This window comes from Pristis pectinata, chromosome 11 (assembly GCF_009764475.1).
Source record: "Pristis pectinata isolate sPriPec2 chromosome 11, sPriPec2.1.pri, whole genome shotgun sequence".
Taxonomy (NCBI): Eukaryota; Metazoa; Chordata; class Chondrichthyes; order Rhinopristiformes; family Pristidae; genus Pristis; species Pristis pectinata.
In genome coordinates this window covers 29,522,244-29,538,329 of record NC_067415.1, presented here as the reverse complement: position 1 = coordinate 29,538,329, position 16,086 = coordinate 29,522,244, and the positions used below count along the sequence as shown (strand labels likewise).

The 16,086-nt window shown below is 39.4% G+C and overlaps 1 protein-coding gene across 12 annotated transcripts in view; it reads left to right on the top strand.

The window, feature by feature from the left end:
* sgcg (sarcoglycan, gamma) overlaps positions 1-16,086 on the top strand; it is a 427,114-nt gene that overhangs the window by 182,644 nt on the left and 228,384 nt on the right. For 5 of the 12 annotated variants that reach the window (XR_007957197.1, XM_052026695.1, XM_052026694.1 and 2 more), the window contains exon 1: positions 8,111-8,252. The exons of 4 other annotated variants lie outside the window; for them this stretch is intronic. Coding sequence is in view for 4 of the 8 variants with exons in the window: in XM_052026695.1 (XP_051882655.1) it covers positions 8,214-8,252 (39 nt within the window). In the remaining 4 variants the exon portion in view is untranslated. Of the gene's footprint in view, positions 1-8,025; positions 8,086-8,110; positions 8,339-8,772; positions 8,795-16,086 lie in introns of those variants that run through there. 3 more of the 12 variants (XM_052026701.1, XM_052026702.1, XM_052026703.1) reach the window with 3 other exon arrangements.

Genomic DNA, 16,086 nt, shown 5'->3' with positions numbered 1-16,086 from the left:
AGCAATGGATATTAAGGCATTTTTGGAGTCACCAACCCAAAAGGGATTGGAGGTGGCGAAAAAGGATGATTTGATAAAGATTGCTACCAGGCTAAACCTTACAGAAGTAAAGCAGTCTATGAGAAAGGCAGATATTCAGAGATTGATAGCTGGCCATTATGTGGAAAAGAAGGTGTTTGAGAAGGAAGTGTTAAAACAGTTTCCTGGCAGTGAAATAGCAATTTCTGAGGCACAGGTGCAGCTGGCAAAGATAGAGGCTGAACGAGAGCAAACCCAGTTAAAGATAGAAGCTGAACGAGAACAAAAGAAATTAGAGGCCGAACAAAAGAAATTAGAGGCCGAACAAAAGCTAACTCAGATGAAGATAGAGGCTGATCTAGCAATGAAGCAGATGGAATTGAAGAGGATGGAGCTGGATAACGAGGAGAAAAAGAGGCAGCATGAGTTACAAATGAAGCGTAGGAGTTCGGAATCTGATTCTGATGATGGTTTTTCAGCCAGCAGGGAGGTTCGATTAGTCCCTCCGTTTGAAGAAGATCAGGTTGATCAGTATTTCCAACATTTTGAAAAGGTTGCTGTGAGTTCAAACTGGCCAAGGAAAGGATGGGCTCTTATGGTACAGAGTGTGATTAAAGGTAAAGCTCAAAAAGCTTATTCTGCTTTGTCTGTTGAGGATGCAGCTGATTATACCAAGGTAAAACAAGCTATATTGAAGGCCTATGAATTGGTCCCTGAGGCTTATAGACAAAAATTCAGAGACTTGAGGAAATCTGCAGATCAGACTTATATGGAATTTGCCAATGGAAAGAGAATATGTTTTGAACGATGGTGCCTGGCTAAAAATGTAGATGGGGATTACGATAAATTGACAGAATTGATACTGGTGGAAGACTTTAAAAGATGTGTTCCAGCTGAATTAACAACATATTTAAATGAAAAGGCAGTGGAAACTTTACAAGAAACTGCTAGGTTGGCAGATGATTATGCTTTAACCCATAAATCCAAATGGGGACAACCTAAAACCTTTCAAAAGAGTTACAAAGACAATCCAGGTAAACCAGAGATTAAATTGGGAGGTAATCAAAAAGGAAAAGATGAAAAGAAGCCAGGGCTGGAGAAACCTGTTGAGCGTACTTGTTATTACTGTAGGAAACCTGGCCACGTGATATCTAATTGTGCCCTTTTGAAGAAAAAGAAGGAAGCTGGGCCCAATGCTTGCTTTCAGGCAATTAAAAATCAAAAAGGTTCAGGAGATGCTGTTAAAGATCAGTCCTTGCAAGAGGGAAAAGCGGAAAAGTTGGAGGAGGTGAGAAAAGAATTCCGTTCGTATGTATCAGAGGGTTTTGTTTCACTGAATGATGAGTCACCCCAGGTGCCAGTGAAAATTCTTAGAGATACTGGGGCTAGTCAATCTCTCTTGCTGGACAGTGTTTTAAATTTTGGTGAAGAAAGTGACACTGGTGAAGTAAATCTAGTACGAGGTGTTACAGGTGAGACCATGTCTGTCCCTTTTCACAGGGTGATTTTAAAGTCAAAGTTCGTAGAAGGACCAGTCGAGATAGGGATAAGACCTAGTTTGCCAGTGGAAGGAGTTTCTTTGTTATTGGGAAATGACCTTGCAAATGGAGAAAGTGATCCTGTGGTACGGTTAACAACCAAACCAAGGATTGATGAGTCTGAGGATGATTCAGATGTTTACCCATCATGTGCAGTGACTCGAGCTAGAGCTAGAGAATTAGCCAAGACAGACAGTCCGGTGCAGTCTGATGTAGTTCCTTGTGACAGTCCTAAACAGGAAGAAAATTTTGATGCCTTATCTGAGACTTTTCTGTCTTCACTGGAGGATCAACATCCTTATAGTGAGCCTGAATTTAAAGATTTGTCTTTGTCAAGGAAGGATTTTATGGTGGAACAGACAAAGGACCCTGAATTGACAGAATTGAAAGAAAAAGCTCTCTCATGTGAGGAGATTGAAAAGGTGCCAACTGGATATTATGTCAAAAATGGAGTGTTAATGAGGAAATGGAGACCTCCTCATGTCCCTGTTAATGAGGAATGGGAAGTTATTCATCAGGTTGTTGTTCCAAAAGTTTATAGGGATGAGATTTTAAACCTGGCCCATAGTATGCCTTTGGGTGGTCATTTTGGTGTGAATAAAACTGTAGGGAAGATCTTGAAACAATTCTATTGGCCTGGTTTGAGAAAAGATGTGGTGATGTTTTGTCGAACCTGCCACACATGTCAGATGGTAGGTAAACCAAATCAAAAACCCCCTGTGGCTCCTTTGAAGCCAATTCCTGCTTTTGGTGAACCCTTTTCGAAGGTGATTGTGGACTGTGTTGGCCCCTTACCAAAGTCTAAGACTGGAAATCAGTATTTGTTAACCATCATGTGTGCCACTTCTAGATTTCCAGAGGCAATACCCCTTAGAAATATTAAGGCCAAGACGGTGTCAAAGGCTCTTGTAAAATTTTTTACCTTGTTTGGTTTGCCAAAAGAAATCCAATCTGATCAAGGTAGTAATTTTATGTCAAAAATTTTTCAACAAATAGTCTATGAGCTGGGAGCAAAGCAGATTGTATCATCTGCATATCACCCAGAATCTCAAGGAGCTCTGGAGAGATTTCATTCTACTCTCAAAAATATGCTGAAGACTTATTGCTTTGAAAACACCAAGGATTGGGACGAAGGTATCCATTTACTTTTGTTTGCCGTTAGAGAATCGATCCAGGAGTCAATAGGATTTAGTCCGTTTGAGCTTGTGTTTGGACATCGGGTGAGAGGACCTTTGGAGTTGTTAAGAGAGCAATGGGTTAATGAGGAAGTTCACTTGAGTCTGTTGGACTATGTCCAAAAATTTAAAACTCGGTTGGAGAGAGTCTGCCAGCTAGCGAGAGAGAATCTGAAAACAAGCCAGATAAGAATGAAGACATATTTTGATAGACGTGCTCGGCCTAGGACATTCGCAGTGGGGCAAAAGGTGTTGGTATTTTTCCCTAGCCAAAATAATCCCTTGCAAGCTCGTTTTTCTGGACCCTATGTTATTGAATCTCGAGTGACTGATCTAACATATATAATCAAAACACCAGATAGACGCAAGAAAACACAACTCTGTCATGTAAACATGCTAAAACCTTATTATGAGAGGGATTCAGTTCTGGCCTTGGTGGATGGTGAAAAGGTTGTTTCTAGAATGCCTGATGTTGATGTTGAGGAAGGCCAATTTAGACCAAATATTGTTCCATCGAAACTAAAAAACCAAAATATCCTGGAGAACCTTGAAACGAAGTTGGACCATTTACAAGTTTCACAAAAACAACAGATGAGAGAATTAATTTTAAAATTTAAAAATCTGTTCCCAGATGTTCCAAACAGAACATCGATAATTACCCATGATGTTGATGTTGGGGATGCAAAACCAATCAAACAACACCCATATCGAATGAATGTGGAAAAAAGTAAACTTGTTGATCAGGAAATCAAATACATGTTGGAAAATGATATTATTAGACATTCTACTTCAAATTGGAGTTCGCCCTGTGTTATTGTACCTAAACCTGATGGAACTGTTAGATTTTGCACAGATTACAGGAAAGTGAATGCTGTAACAAAGTCAGATGCTTACCCTATTCCTAGAGTGGATGATTGCATAGACAGAGTGGGAAAGGCAAAATTTCTTACAAAGATTGACCTATTAAAAGGGTACTGGTGTGTTCCATTAACAGATAGAGGAAGGGAAATTTCAGCCTTTGTAACCCCTTCTGGATTGTATGACTACAATGTTTTGCCATTTGGAATGAAAAATGCTCCGGCAACATTTCAAAGAATGATTAATTCAGTGATTCATGGGTTAAAACATACAGATGCCTACATTGACGACTTAGTGACTGGGAATGATACATGGGAGGATCACATCTCTGCGTTAGAAAGGTTGTTTGAAAGACTTTCCAAGGCTAACCTTACAGTTAACTTGGCTAAAAGTGAATTTGGCCATGCCACTGTGACGTATCTTGGTTATGTTGTAGGTCAAGGCAAGCAAGCTCCTGTTCAGGCAAAAGTTCAAGCAATATCTGAGTTCCCTATTCCCACAGGTACGAGGACTGTTAGAAGATTTTTGGGAATGGTTGGATATTATCGAAAATTTTGTAAAAGTTTTGCTGATATTGCTCTTCCCCTAACTAATCTTCTGAAGAAGGGAGTAAAGTTTGTTTGGACAGATTCTTGTCAAGAAGCATTTGAGAAGCTGAAAGCCATTTTATGCTACCATCCTGTGCTCAGAACACCTGACTTTGAAAAGCCATTTTCATTAGCAGTAGATGCCAGTGATGAAGCTGCAGGAGCTGTGTTGTTGCAGAAGGGTGACCTTGATGATATTGACCATCCTGTAGCTTACTTTTCAAAGAAATTTAATGAGCATCAAAAGAATTATTCCACCATAGAGAAAGAATTACTGTCGCTTGTTTTAGCCTTGCAACATTTCAGTGTATATGTCTGCACCGCTCAGAAACCATTGACTGTGTATACAGATCATAACCCATTGGTGTTTCTGAGCCGAGTCAAAAACAAGAACAGAAGGCTGTTAAACTGGAGTTTAATTTTGCAAGAGTTTGATCTCATGATAACTCACATTAAAGGCAAAGATAATGTGATTGCTGATTGTCTTTCCCGATGTTAAATGGGAAACATGTATCTGTACTAATCTGATAGTCTGTAGTTGTGTAGCATGATAATTATTAACATTATTAACTATGCGCGGTTAAAATTTTCTTGGGAAAATTTTTTTTTAGGTGGGAGGTGTTACGGACTCAGTGAAAGTCCCTTTAAGATAGAGAGTGTGTGTGTATGTGTGTGTGGGGCGTGCTTACGTCAATAGAAGATAAAGGACGTAATGACGTTGTTGAAGAAGAAGAAAAAAAGAGAGAGAGAAGGGAGAGAGACACCAGCCTGCTTGTTTTCTCTATCGATGGATGAGAAACAATAACTGTGTTTGCCACTGAAATCCATGTATGGAAGTTGGAAGTAATCCGGTGGAGTTCACTTTGTTGCTGACCTGTAGAAGGAAACAGGTATTTGTGTGTGGACGACCACGGTTCGGATGCTTTTCGGGGTGAGGAAGTCACTACCGAGTAAACACTGAAGTGTCGTTTGGGTTCCATCGTGGAACATCTGGATTTCGTATGTACTCTCTCTATGTTTTTCTACATCTACATCTTATCTTCAGACAACGGTGGTTTTTGAAGAAGCCCTTGCTCATGTTTCACCTTATGGCTTGCGGAACTGAACTTTAAGAACCATTCCGGAACTGGAAGTTTTGGACTTTGTCACACACACACACGAAGAGTTTAGTTTTGGGGTTAACGTTCGAGGTTTAACATTCTTGAATTCTAACATACTAACATTTTTACTTTTATTTTACGTATTATCATAAGTAGTGATTAATAAAATAGTTTTTAACACTGAATCATGCTCAGTGTGTTTCTTTTGTTGCTGGTTTGTGACACTCAGTGTAGGACAACCTCCTCCAGCCTTGTGCCCTAGGCAAGTATGCCCTTTTGGTACCAAGTTCAAAATTGCATACAACATGCCAAATATGGTGTTACTAAGGTCTTGTACAAACATAGCAAGTCGTTGTTATTTATGAACTTTTTATGAATTTATTATAAATATAAAACATAATATTTATGAACCAAATATGTATTTGCCATAAAGGCTAGCTTCTGAGCTGCTCTCTGCTCTCTGCTCTCTGTAAACCAGCACACTGGCATTTATAAGGGTTTGAGGACTGAGGATGTGATTCTCAAAGCTCAATCAAAATTAGCAGCAATGGGAGCCAGTTTTATGGAAATGATCAGGAAGGAAACTTCTTAAACCAGAATGTCGGCACATAGTCAAAGGCTATGAATCAGTTAATACTGGTCTATTTTAAATTACATGGAATCAGGCCTCAACTGGCTTGTTAAAACCTGCTTCTCTGTGAATGTCTTAGATGCACAAACAAATATCAAAATGTTCCTAGCACCCCACTTTGTATTGCTGCACACCATATATTCAGAGGCCTCTCTGGGCCTTGAGCAATTTTTAAAAATGTCTTCAATCATGTTTAGCATTATAGGTTTACATCTAACTCCTTTCCATGGCACAGAAAAAAAAGGGGGTTATGTGAAAGAATTTCTAACCTAGTAATTCTGCCTATTGAAGGCAGCTAAGATGTTGTAAATAATAGTTTGCAAAGTAAGCCTTTGAAATATTAAATGGAGGTAAATTACCAGAAAGAGAAATAATGTTTTTTTTTAATATAATAATGCAGAAAGATGGGTCCAAGAATTAAAATCGAATTTCATTTTTACCTCATCAAAACACTGAAGTACACAGAGTCTTGTCTTGTTCTTACTGTGGCCAGATGAAACACCACGCAAGTCTAAACTACTTCGCGTAAAATTTTCAGAGGATTTATTCTCGTTCTTACAAATGATAGAATGAATCTTAACACCTCACCACCGTGCTACATCTGCGTCAACCACCATGCCAATCAGAAGTGGGGCAGGGGAGGTTAGGGTAGTTAAGATGTGACCTTACCTACTAAGGTCTAAGTAGAGAACTTCAATTTAAAATTGCAAACAATTGCACCCAAAGCCCGCAGAGTCCTTTAAACATAAAAATTGGGTACCATTGGTCCAAAATTCATCTCTGGCTTGAGTGACCAGGTAATGGCTTCTTCCCTGCCAGGACAAGGCTGCTTGTCATTCGTTTCTCTTCTTGGTTCTTTTCATTTTCTTTTAAAGTTCCTTTGTGGGCCTGGAAGAGTAGGATTGAAAGAAAGCTTCAGACCACGCTGCTCTGCCTTCCCCCTACCATCCCAATCATGACGGCTGTGGATTTGACCCCGAGCCACTCGTAATGGGTGAACATACAGTTACTGGGATTTTATAGAAAGGCATTCACCCTGTAGAATCCACCAGTTATCTAACAGGAGTCTGTCCTCATTGGAGGACTCAGGATCAGATACCATAAAAGTTTCCAAGACTGCTGATTTGAGTGCCTTCTGAAGACTTAATGCTATAGACCATGTATTCTGGTCACTAGCAGAGACCTCCTATCAACTTTCTGCCCACTCTGATCAGAGGTTAGCTCATGGCATGCCCATCAGAGCTGGTAGATAAAGTTGGCTGGGCTTCTACTCAGCTGCACTTGATGGCCCTGCTGCTTGCCCTGCATTCACTTAGTTGTCTCTCCCCCTCTAAATGAAAATGTTGTGGCTTCAGAAATTTCAACAGAAAATCTAGCTTGATACTCCCAGAGGAACAATGAGGGACTGCTTCACCATCTGATGTGTTATCTATCATGAAACATCAAGCTGTTAATGTCAAAAATTAAATGGTAACTTTGAACGCTGCTCTCTTTTAAAGAAGAGTGGAGGAGCTTTCCCCAGTATCCTGGCAAGTATTTATCACCAGTCAATTTCACGTTGCTGTTGGTGGCAACGTGTTGTGTGTAACTTGTCTGCTGCACTCCCTATAATTACACAGTGATTACATTTCACAATACTTCATTGACTTTAAAGTGCTGGAAATATAGAAAGGGACATGAAAGATGATCTTTAAATGGAAGTCTTTCACATTTTTGTTTGAGAAATCTGAATTAAATGTTAGCAGTGTAATATTTATAACTTAACAATTAAGGATAACAAGGTCCATCATGTGATTTATTAACTTGCATAATTCAGTACAAGTTTGGCTCATGAGCTTGCTTGCAAAGCTAGTTTTTCTATGGAACATAAGTGGAATACTGGAAGTCTGAATTATAACCGCACCCTTCCTATGCTCAGTAACTCCATGGGTGGCTTGGCTGAAATCTGAAATCCAAATAACACAATCCTCTCAAGTGACAGGTTAATTAAAACCATAACTGGCAGCATGATGGTGAAATTCATGTTTTGTTTGAGCAACTGAAGCAAATTCACATTCATAGTTCTCCATACAATGGACTTCTTCAGCACATCTGGTGTCCCTCAAGGGAGACAGCAAACCGAGGCAAAGCCTTTCTCCAAGTAAATGTGCAAATACAGAGGACAATGTGAACTCTGAGGTAGTGTTCTCTATTTGCAGTGAAATTGTGTATGTGAACAGGAAGAATACATTACTGATTTTGCTACAGTGAATGAACAGAAAAAATCTTCTCCCATGGTGCTCCCACTCATCTCTTAGCAACGAGCTATGGAACAATACGACGAGCAGAGGTGGCCTGTCTGTCCGGTCAGTTATCAGTGGATGCTTTGCATAAGGGATAAATCCAAGGCAACAGAAAAAAAATTCTCAAACAAATGGAGGAATAATAGCAGGTTTTTTGAATATTTCTTTTCAATTTATAAAAGGAATTGTTTCCATTCATGCCCCATCCTGTCATTTTCCAAAGTGTGTGTGTGTGTGTGTGTGTGTGTGTGTGTGTGTGTGCGCGCGCGCATGCACATGTATGTGCACGTCCTGCAATGTGAGCCTAAACTCAATCTGTGGTAGATATAATAACACCCTTTATCATATCTAACAGCTTACCTGACCCCAAGAACATTTTGAATGCTGGGGGGGACTCACCCAATTGAAGACATACCATTATTTTCAAAATTAAAATATATATCAACAATGTAAGCAAAAGTTATTGAATAGAAGTGATTATACCAGTTTGACAATTCTAGATGACAGTATCTGGAGCACAAGATGTAGCAGGAGGGGTAAAGCTGTGCAGTATTATTGTGCGACGTTATAGCCTAGATTTTCCTGAGATATCTACAACACAGCCAGTAAGTTTGGGATTCCTGTATTATGCTGGGAATTGCCAGAGGATAGATTTGGCAGGTTCAGTGACTTCATTTATTTCAATGGAGAGGAAGAGTTGCAAGGGAGTTATATGCAATGCTTCGAATTGTTGTTAACGTAAATAATTTTTAATGTGTGTTCAATGTTTTATTTTTATTTTTACTGTACTTTTTTGTTGAATAGCCTGTTGCTTTAATTTATCTGTCCAAGCTGAATTAGAATGGTCATATCTAAAACATTAAAAAAATGATACAAATCACCATCAAGAATAGCAAGTGAGAAATGCATGTGCTGCACACATCCTAAAATGCACCTGCCCATCCACCCAGATTAAATAAGATGAAAGTTGTACCAATCTTAGAATTAGAATGATTATCTCCAGCATTTTGTTTTATTTCATATTTCCAGTTTTTTAATGTTTTTGGAAAACTGCAGTGGCATCAGGGGACGTTATTAGAAATATTGTTTCACACTCAATGATTCAACAAGTTTGAAATTTGATTATTTTGGTAACTGGCAGAAGGCAAAAACTGAACAGTAGTTGTGCCAGGAGTCTAGTCAATTGCATATCAGTCCTCCTTTACAGAATAGAAACCTTGATCTGAAGTCTCAGCATAGACAGGATGATGCGCGGGTGGGGTAGGGTTAATTCTGACCTTAACTCTCCCGGGAGAGGGAAAACAGCCTAAGATTAGTAAATGGATTCTGAGTATCAACCAGATTGGGCTCAGCTATAATTCACCCCCAGTAATACAGCCCAGCTAGAACCAGATCAATGGTGACATCTTCAGGGAGGAAATGAGAGCAGACGCTCAACAAAGGAAAGTGAAAAGCTTACAAGTACACACTTCTTACCAATTGTCCATTTTTCCACTTCTTCTTGCTACTCCAATTGACCACATTCACCCTCATTCATACAGGAAGAATGTGATTATACGGGAGGGGTTGTTGAAATCTGGAATGCGCAGCCTGAGAGGGTGGTAGAGGCAGAGGCAGCACAACATTTAATAGGTATTTAGAAGAAACACCAAGGCTGTGGACTGAGTGCTGGAAAATGGGGTTAATATTATAGGTACTTGGTGACCTGCATGGACAGACTGGGCGAAGAGCCTGTTTCCATGCTGTATAACTCAAAGACTCGGTGACTCCCACTCCTTGTATCTATTTCTTCGGTTTGACTGCAATATTCTGCTTATCTGAAAGGATTGAACTCTTGTGTCTCACTGGGCTGAAAGTTCAGAAACAATGGTGAAAGTAAAACCGATGACGTGCAGTTTCCATTTCTTCACATTTTGTCTCTGCCAAATAAATCCTCTCCCTCTCCTTTGCTTTCTCAATTGTTACCTTGCAATAGTCATTCTGGACATTCTGCTTTTTAACTTCTGTTGACTCTGAAGGGCACCACATTTACCTTGTTGTGTGGGTAATGCTAGCTTGTGCTTGTACTAGCAGTTTTATGAGGGTGCTTTTTACTATGTTTACAAACAGTGTTGCAAAATTGTAACTTCTCAAATCTTGTCCAAGATTTTAGATGTATTTTAGTTTAATGTTGGGAATTGCCAGATGGAAAAGGATGAAAGGCCATCTGGTTCACCTTTTACTATCCTGCTATTCACATGGTAGCAGTGTGGTTGACTAATTGCCAGCAATCCGTCTTTGTCAATTAATTTACAAAACAGCCAGACGTTACGTGAAGAAAATGGTGATGTGGATGCTGTGCTTCCTTGACATTAATTTTACAACATTAGTTGCCAAAGGTATGATTCTGCAGGGGTGGAGAAATCCAATTTGTGTCAAATATCTGTTGATAATACGGAACTTCATTCAACAGCAACACAGAGGTAAAATAGCAGTTCTTAAGAGGCTCAGATCAAAAAGGTTTTACCCGGTCCGCACTGTATTAATTGACCCCAGCTGACATAATGGCTGAAATGAACTACAGAGCTCTCAACTGGAAAAGAAAGAGTTAACCATGAGGCGATCTTAAGCACCAGAAGTTATTCCCCTGAGTTATTGCTAACTCAAAAGATGGCTTTGATAAAAATCAAGACCAGTCTTCCTACCTACCATGTGAGCTGGTACAACCTGCTCCAGGGCCATGAGGAGATAGAGATAAAAGAAAAAAAATCAAACATAAAAGATTGCATAATATTGTTGACTTTTTGCAAGTTAAATTTTTAATATTTCTGGATATCATTCTGCAGTGGCTAAATAACAGATATGTAATGAGGAGCCTTAGGATTTAATCTCTAAATTCAGTGAGTTGCCCCATGCTTGTCTACCCAGTTCCTAGTGTAAGCTATGTCCATGATGTGTACAACTTTGGATATTGTTGAGCATCCAGTGTTCTTGGATGCATAACTGCAAATTTGCCATTTATTTTGTATCAGCTCTTGCCATTAGGTTACTAACTCAACAAAATTACAAAATTTTTGGATACATATTATAACTAGTATGGATTGTATCTAATTAGTGTTATATACATTGCAGTCATTGCTTTTACATCCATTTAGTGCAATTAGGATTGAAAATTAATGCAAAGAAATGTGTAACTTGTAGTAATTGTGACTTTGTGTGTTACTTGGTAGGGGGAGAGGGCAAACTTCTGGACTGCTGTAGCAGAGGAGACAAGAATATAGTTTGCCAATTGATGTTCACTGAAAAGGTGATCAACCAGTGTCGCCTGCTGTGACAACCTCAAGGTCTAGCAGAAGTCAATCCTTCTGCTAAGTATAATTGTCACAGTTGTGTTGGGTTTTAATGCAATAGTGTCCTTCCAGGTTATCTTGGATGATGTCTGGCGGAACAGTCAGGTTTCCATTTTTGTCAGTACACAAGCTGGAATGCTCTGGCCAAATGAATGATGGAAACAAGTGCAATAATAACCATGAAATGGAAATCGGATATATGCTTGAAAGAAAATAGAACCCATATATTGAGTAATTGGCACAAACAACCCCAAACTCTATTGTGATGTATGTTTGTATTTTGAACGTAAAATTTCAATTTCACCATTCCAAAATTAGGTCCATTTAGAATCAGTTGCATATAGCCACAGGAAACGGATAATTCTGATGGTCAGCTGGCACAAAAGTATAAGTTGAATGCCTGTAGGGATCCTTCAATGAATTGGGCATACAACTCTTCCACAGTTAACAAAAATTATGCTGTGTATATTTTATCTTAGATGTGGGCAATGCAGTAAAGGCATCTATTAGCCATCCTTACTGAAGGCAACCATAGAACCAGTGTCACATGTAGGTTGGACTGAGAAAGAAAAACAAGTTCTCTTCTCTGAAGGCTATTACTGAACTTATATGATGTTATTCATGTAGCCTTCATAGTTTTTTTTCATTCTAGTACGACCTCACAAAGTAGCAGATCAATCGAATTTAGTTTTACAACTCACTATGATGGCATTTGAACTCATAATACCTGTTTAATTTTTCCAATACCACCACTACCAATTTAGTGCACTCATTATACTTAAGGAAAGGATATGCATAGACCTTGCGTTTGGCACATCAGGTAACTTTGGTTCGTTACTGCCTTTGCATTGAAGATCAATTGAGAAGCATAAATCTTTCAACATGTGCATATTTTTTACAGACAGAAATACACATTCCCTCACTGCAGCCCACCAAGATACCTTGAACATATGTTCCAATCTCGGATAACAGAATACAATTCAGCCAGCTCTTCAAATTGAGGGAGAAAGTGTCCCACCAACAAATCCCAACACAGTCTGGACCAACTCACAATCTGAAAGCATTTGTATCTAATTATTTTATATTCCCTTACAAGAAGCTGCAAAACAATATTCAAGATTGACATTTTGTGTTGTTTCCATTTCATTAGTTGTTGTAAAGTTTGTAGGTGTGAAGTTTGTTCGACATGGATTTTATAACCTGCTATTGTTTGGCAAAGAGGCAGAGAATTGGGTTTTAACTGATCAAGGAGGATGGATTGAGTTGGGGAAGCAAGTGCAATTGATTTGAAAAATTGCATTTCATATTGCAGTGATCTAAGTGAAGTTACATTTTTTTTTACATTTTAAGTGAGATTTAATCTGTGTGGCCACATTCATCCAAAATGTCACTTACTATTGGCACTGAAAATAACAAGATACAAATGAAACAGACATTTAGAAAATAGATGCACTGAGCCAGCATGAAATACTTGGTTGATACACTGACTATGTAAAAGTGGATTAGTTATGTCATAACATTTACACGCACTAAAGAAAGCATAGTGGTTGGATGATATTTCTCTGAAATGTTTCTGTGATGTATAAATACCTATCCAAGATTAGCCCACTGTGGTTTGGTGAGTGGACTGCAAGCTCAGTGATAGTCCTGCTGCCAGCAGTATAAACTGCAGAGCTGCTAGGGAATTCCAAGCCATCTAATATTTAAGTAGTCTGTGGAGAAGAAATTGGAAAGAACCTGAAGGCATGAACCGGGATTATGATGAGTGATTAACTGATGCCCATTTGACCTGATAGAGGATTCACACATATTTAGAAGCAGAGTGAAATGCAGAGGTGCCACTATATGGCGTTTAACACTATTGGCCAGGATTAAGCACTTAGCTTCTGTTCCTTTCTCCCATTGTAAATAATGAGATCATGTTACTAGTCCACCAGTCCTCTAGCACCATGCCTACAGCTAGATGTAATTGGAAGGTGCTAGACAGGGCCTCTGTTCTTCCCCAACTGCCTCCCACCCCCACCCCTCACCCTTGCTTTTCTTACCAGCCAGGGAAACATTTTATCCATCTGTGGTGATCGATTTATTGTTGAATATGTTTGGTACCAGTTTTTTTTCTCTCTATCTTTAACATATTTAATATTTCATACTATTTCTGCTTAAGTACTACATCTGTACTGATGCTGTTATACAAAGACAGTCAAAAATGCCCAGAAATTCATTCCCAAGCAGATGTGCTAAACATGTCATGTAGTCCCATCACTGCTGTATTGACTGTACAGAATTTTTTAGGTGGAAGCATTTATTTGGAACTGTACTGTAGTTTTCTGCCTTTACATGAAGAATCGATCATGTGCAGTCTCTGCATCCATCACAGCCCAGACAGGTCTTCCTGACTGCCTGAGTGTTGTACTGGAACATGGCACCATACGGCAACACAAATGCAGGGTGTTTGTGGCACTGGGTACCACTTACAAAGGGACTCTGAGGGTAACATGGCACTCCAGGAATTTGCCCTCCAAAACCTTATTAGGTTTGTTGAGATACTGTATCGGCGGAATGGCAGTGTTTCCATCAAGCATGAATTGGCTGTCCTCTCTCAGGCTGACAAGCATTCATGATCTCACCATTGCCACCCCACCAGCACTCTTGTTTTTGCCTTTCAGACAGCTAGCCCAAAGTCCTGCCATTCAATGAGGCAGCAGTTTGGGCAAGTGGTGAGTTGCAAATTGGGAGATATAATACATGTTTTAAGCACCGACCTGAGAAAAACCACAGAAATTCAGCATGACAGTTCCTCTTGGCTTTCACTGTGTCGAGATCCTGGTCCTGCCAAGCAGCCTCAAGTGTGGTGCAGCACAAGGCAGACACATGCAAACTCCCCTGGAGCAGTAGAGTCTTGTCAACCAGTGCTCCTCCAAAACCCTATGATAATTAGGGTTGTGAGGCCCTCCTTGCCACTCTCCAGGATGCTGCCCTGCTCTGTGGGCCTTCTGCCCTTCCTCTCTTGAACTCCTGGAGCTAAGATCCCACCTCCCCCTTACCTCAGTCTCCCTTCTGCAGACAATGGGTCAATGAATTTAATTGTAAACATTTATGACTTCTGAAGTTTCAATGGTGTTGTACAATAAAACCAAATGAATTTTTTTCAACCAACTCTTCTTCCAGAACAATACCAACTAACCTGCATCAGTTGGGGGGGGGGAGATCTCTTCACGCTGCCTCAAGCTGCTATGGATGCGAGGGAGCTTTGCAGTCCAATTTGGCGGTGCTGGCGTCAATTATTGATGTCACTAACTGCCTAGACCGCATGCTTCTAGGGTCTGAGAGTAATGAACTAGCTGTTGGACTGGCTCATATTCTGAACATGATTTAGTGCTAAAAATGCACACTTATGATTGTGCATGAAGTTAGAAGCAAATCAGAACTTGTGGCATCAAAAGAGCAAAAGCAAACACTCAGCATTACAGCCTGCATTCACACTATTAGAAAAGAGAGTTAAAGGAAACCCTAATGTATCGTAATCCTTTATCCATTGCATTGGTATCCTCTGGTCCCAATGCTATAACAACTGAAGATAATCAGAAACCACTGAAAGAGATGTTTGAAAAGAAAATAATTGAGCTGGCATAAAATAGTTGAAAAGAAGAAAAGTGTAAGTCATCAAGATGCCATTTTAGAGTCTGTCCTGATTGTACTGAGCCAGGAAACCTCTCAGCTGGCATTTCTGAGATGAATTCATAACATGCCATGTTAGGTGAGCACAGATCAATTTCTATGGTGCAGTACGTTCTAACATAAACGGCATCAATCAGTGGTTGAAAGCTTTATCTTAATAGCACTATTGTAATGTATTCACACAAAAATTCATTGCCTTCCGGGGAAGTTGCTGCTGTGCCAAGCAAGACCACCCAGAAGTGTGAAATGTGGCAGTGAAGCATATAAGTGTTAATTAATGTTCACCCTTTTTCACCAGCACTTGCAACACATCTCTGCCCTCAAATTGGAAAGTAATTACATTGCAGCTCTTATTATTCTTACAACATATCTTTCTGAAGTAACAGCTTATTAAATTAACACTGTTGTTCCATAGTTAATCCTTTGAACTGTGGTATAAATGTTTTCAAAACTTTTATTTAGAAATTGCAAATGTTCCAAATAAGACTCTAGGACCGACTTTCTTTAGTATCTAACTGTGGAAGAAAAAGTTTCAGGAAACTTAGGACTGATTTTAGGATGCGTTTTAGGCAAAAAGACATGGAAATGGCTTTTGAAAGGCAAAACTGGAGATAAGATTTAAAAAAAACAGGAATTATTTGGGAAAGCGATGCAATGTAGAAATTTTAGCCTCAGCCTTGGAAGCTGCAGGAATTCATGCAATGCATATTACACCCTTGTAAGTACTACCTTTGAATTTCATCTTGAAATGAAGATAACAACATCTAACATTGTCATTTGGCACGAAAAAGTTCCTCTTTATTTGTCTGCCTGATGCACAATTGATAAAGGTCTTTATTTCATAAATGAGGAATTCCATTTAAGATACTTATTATCACATGTACATCGAA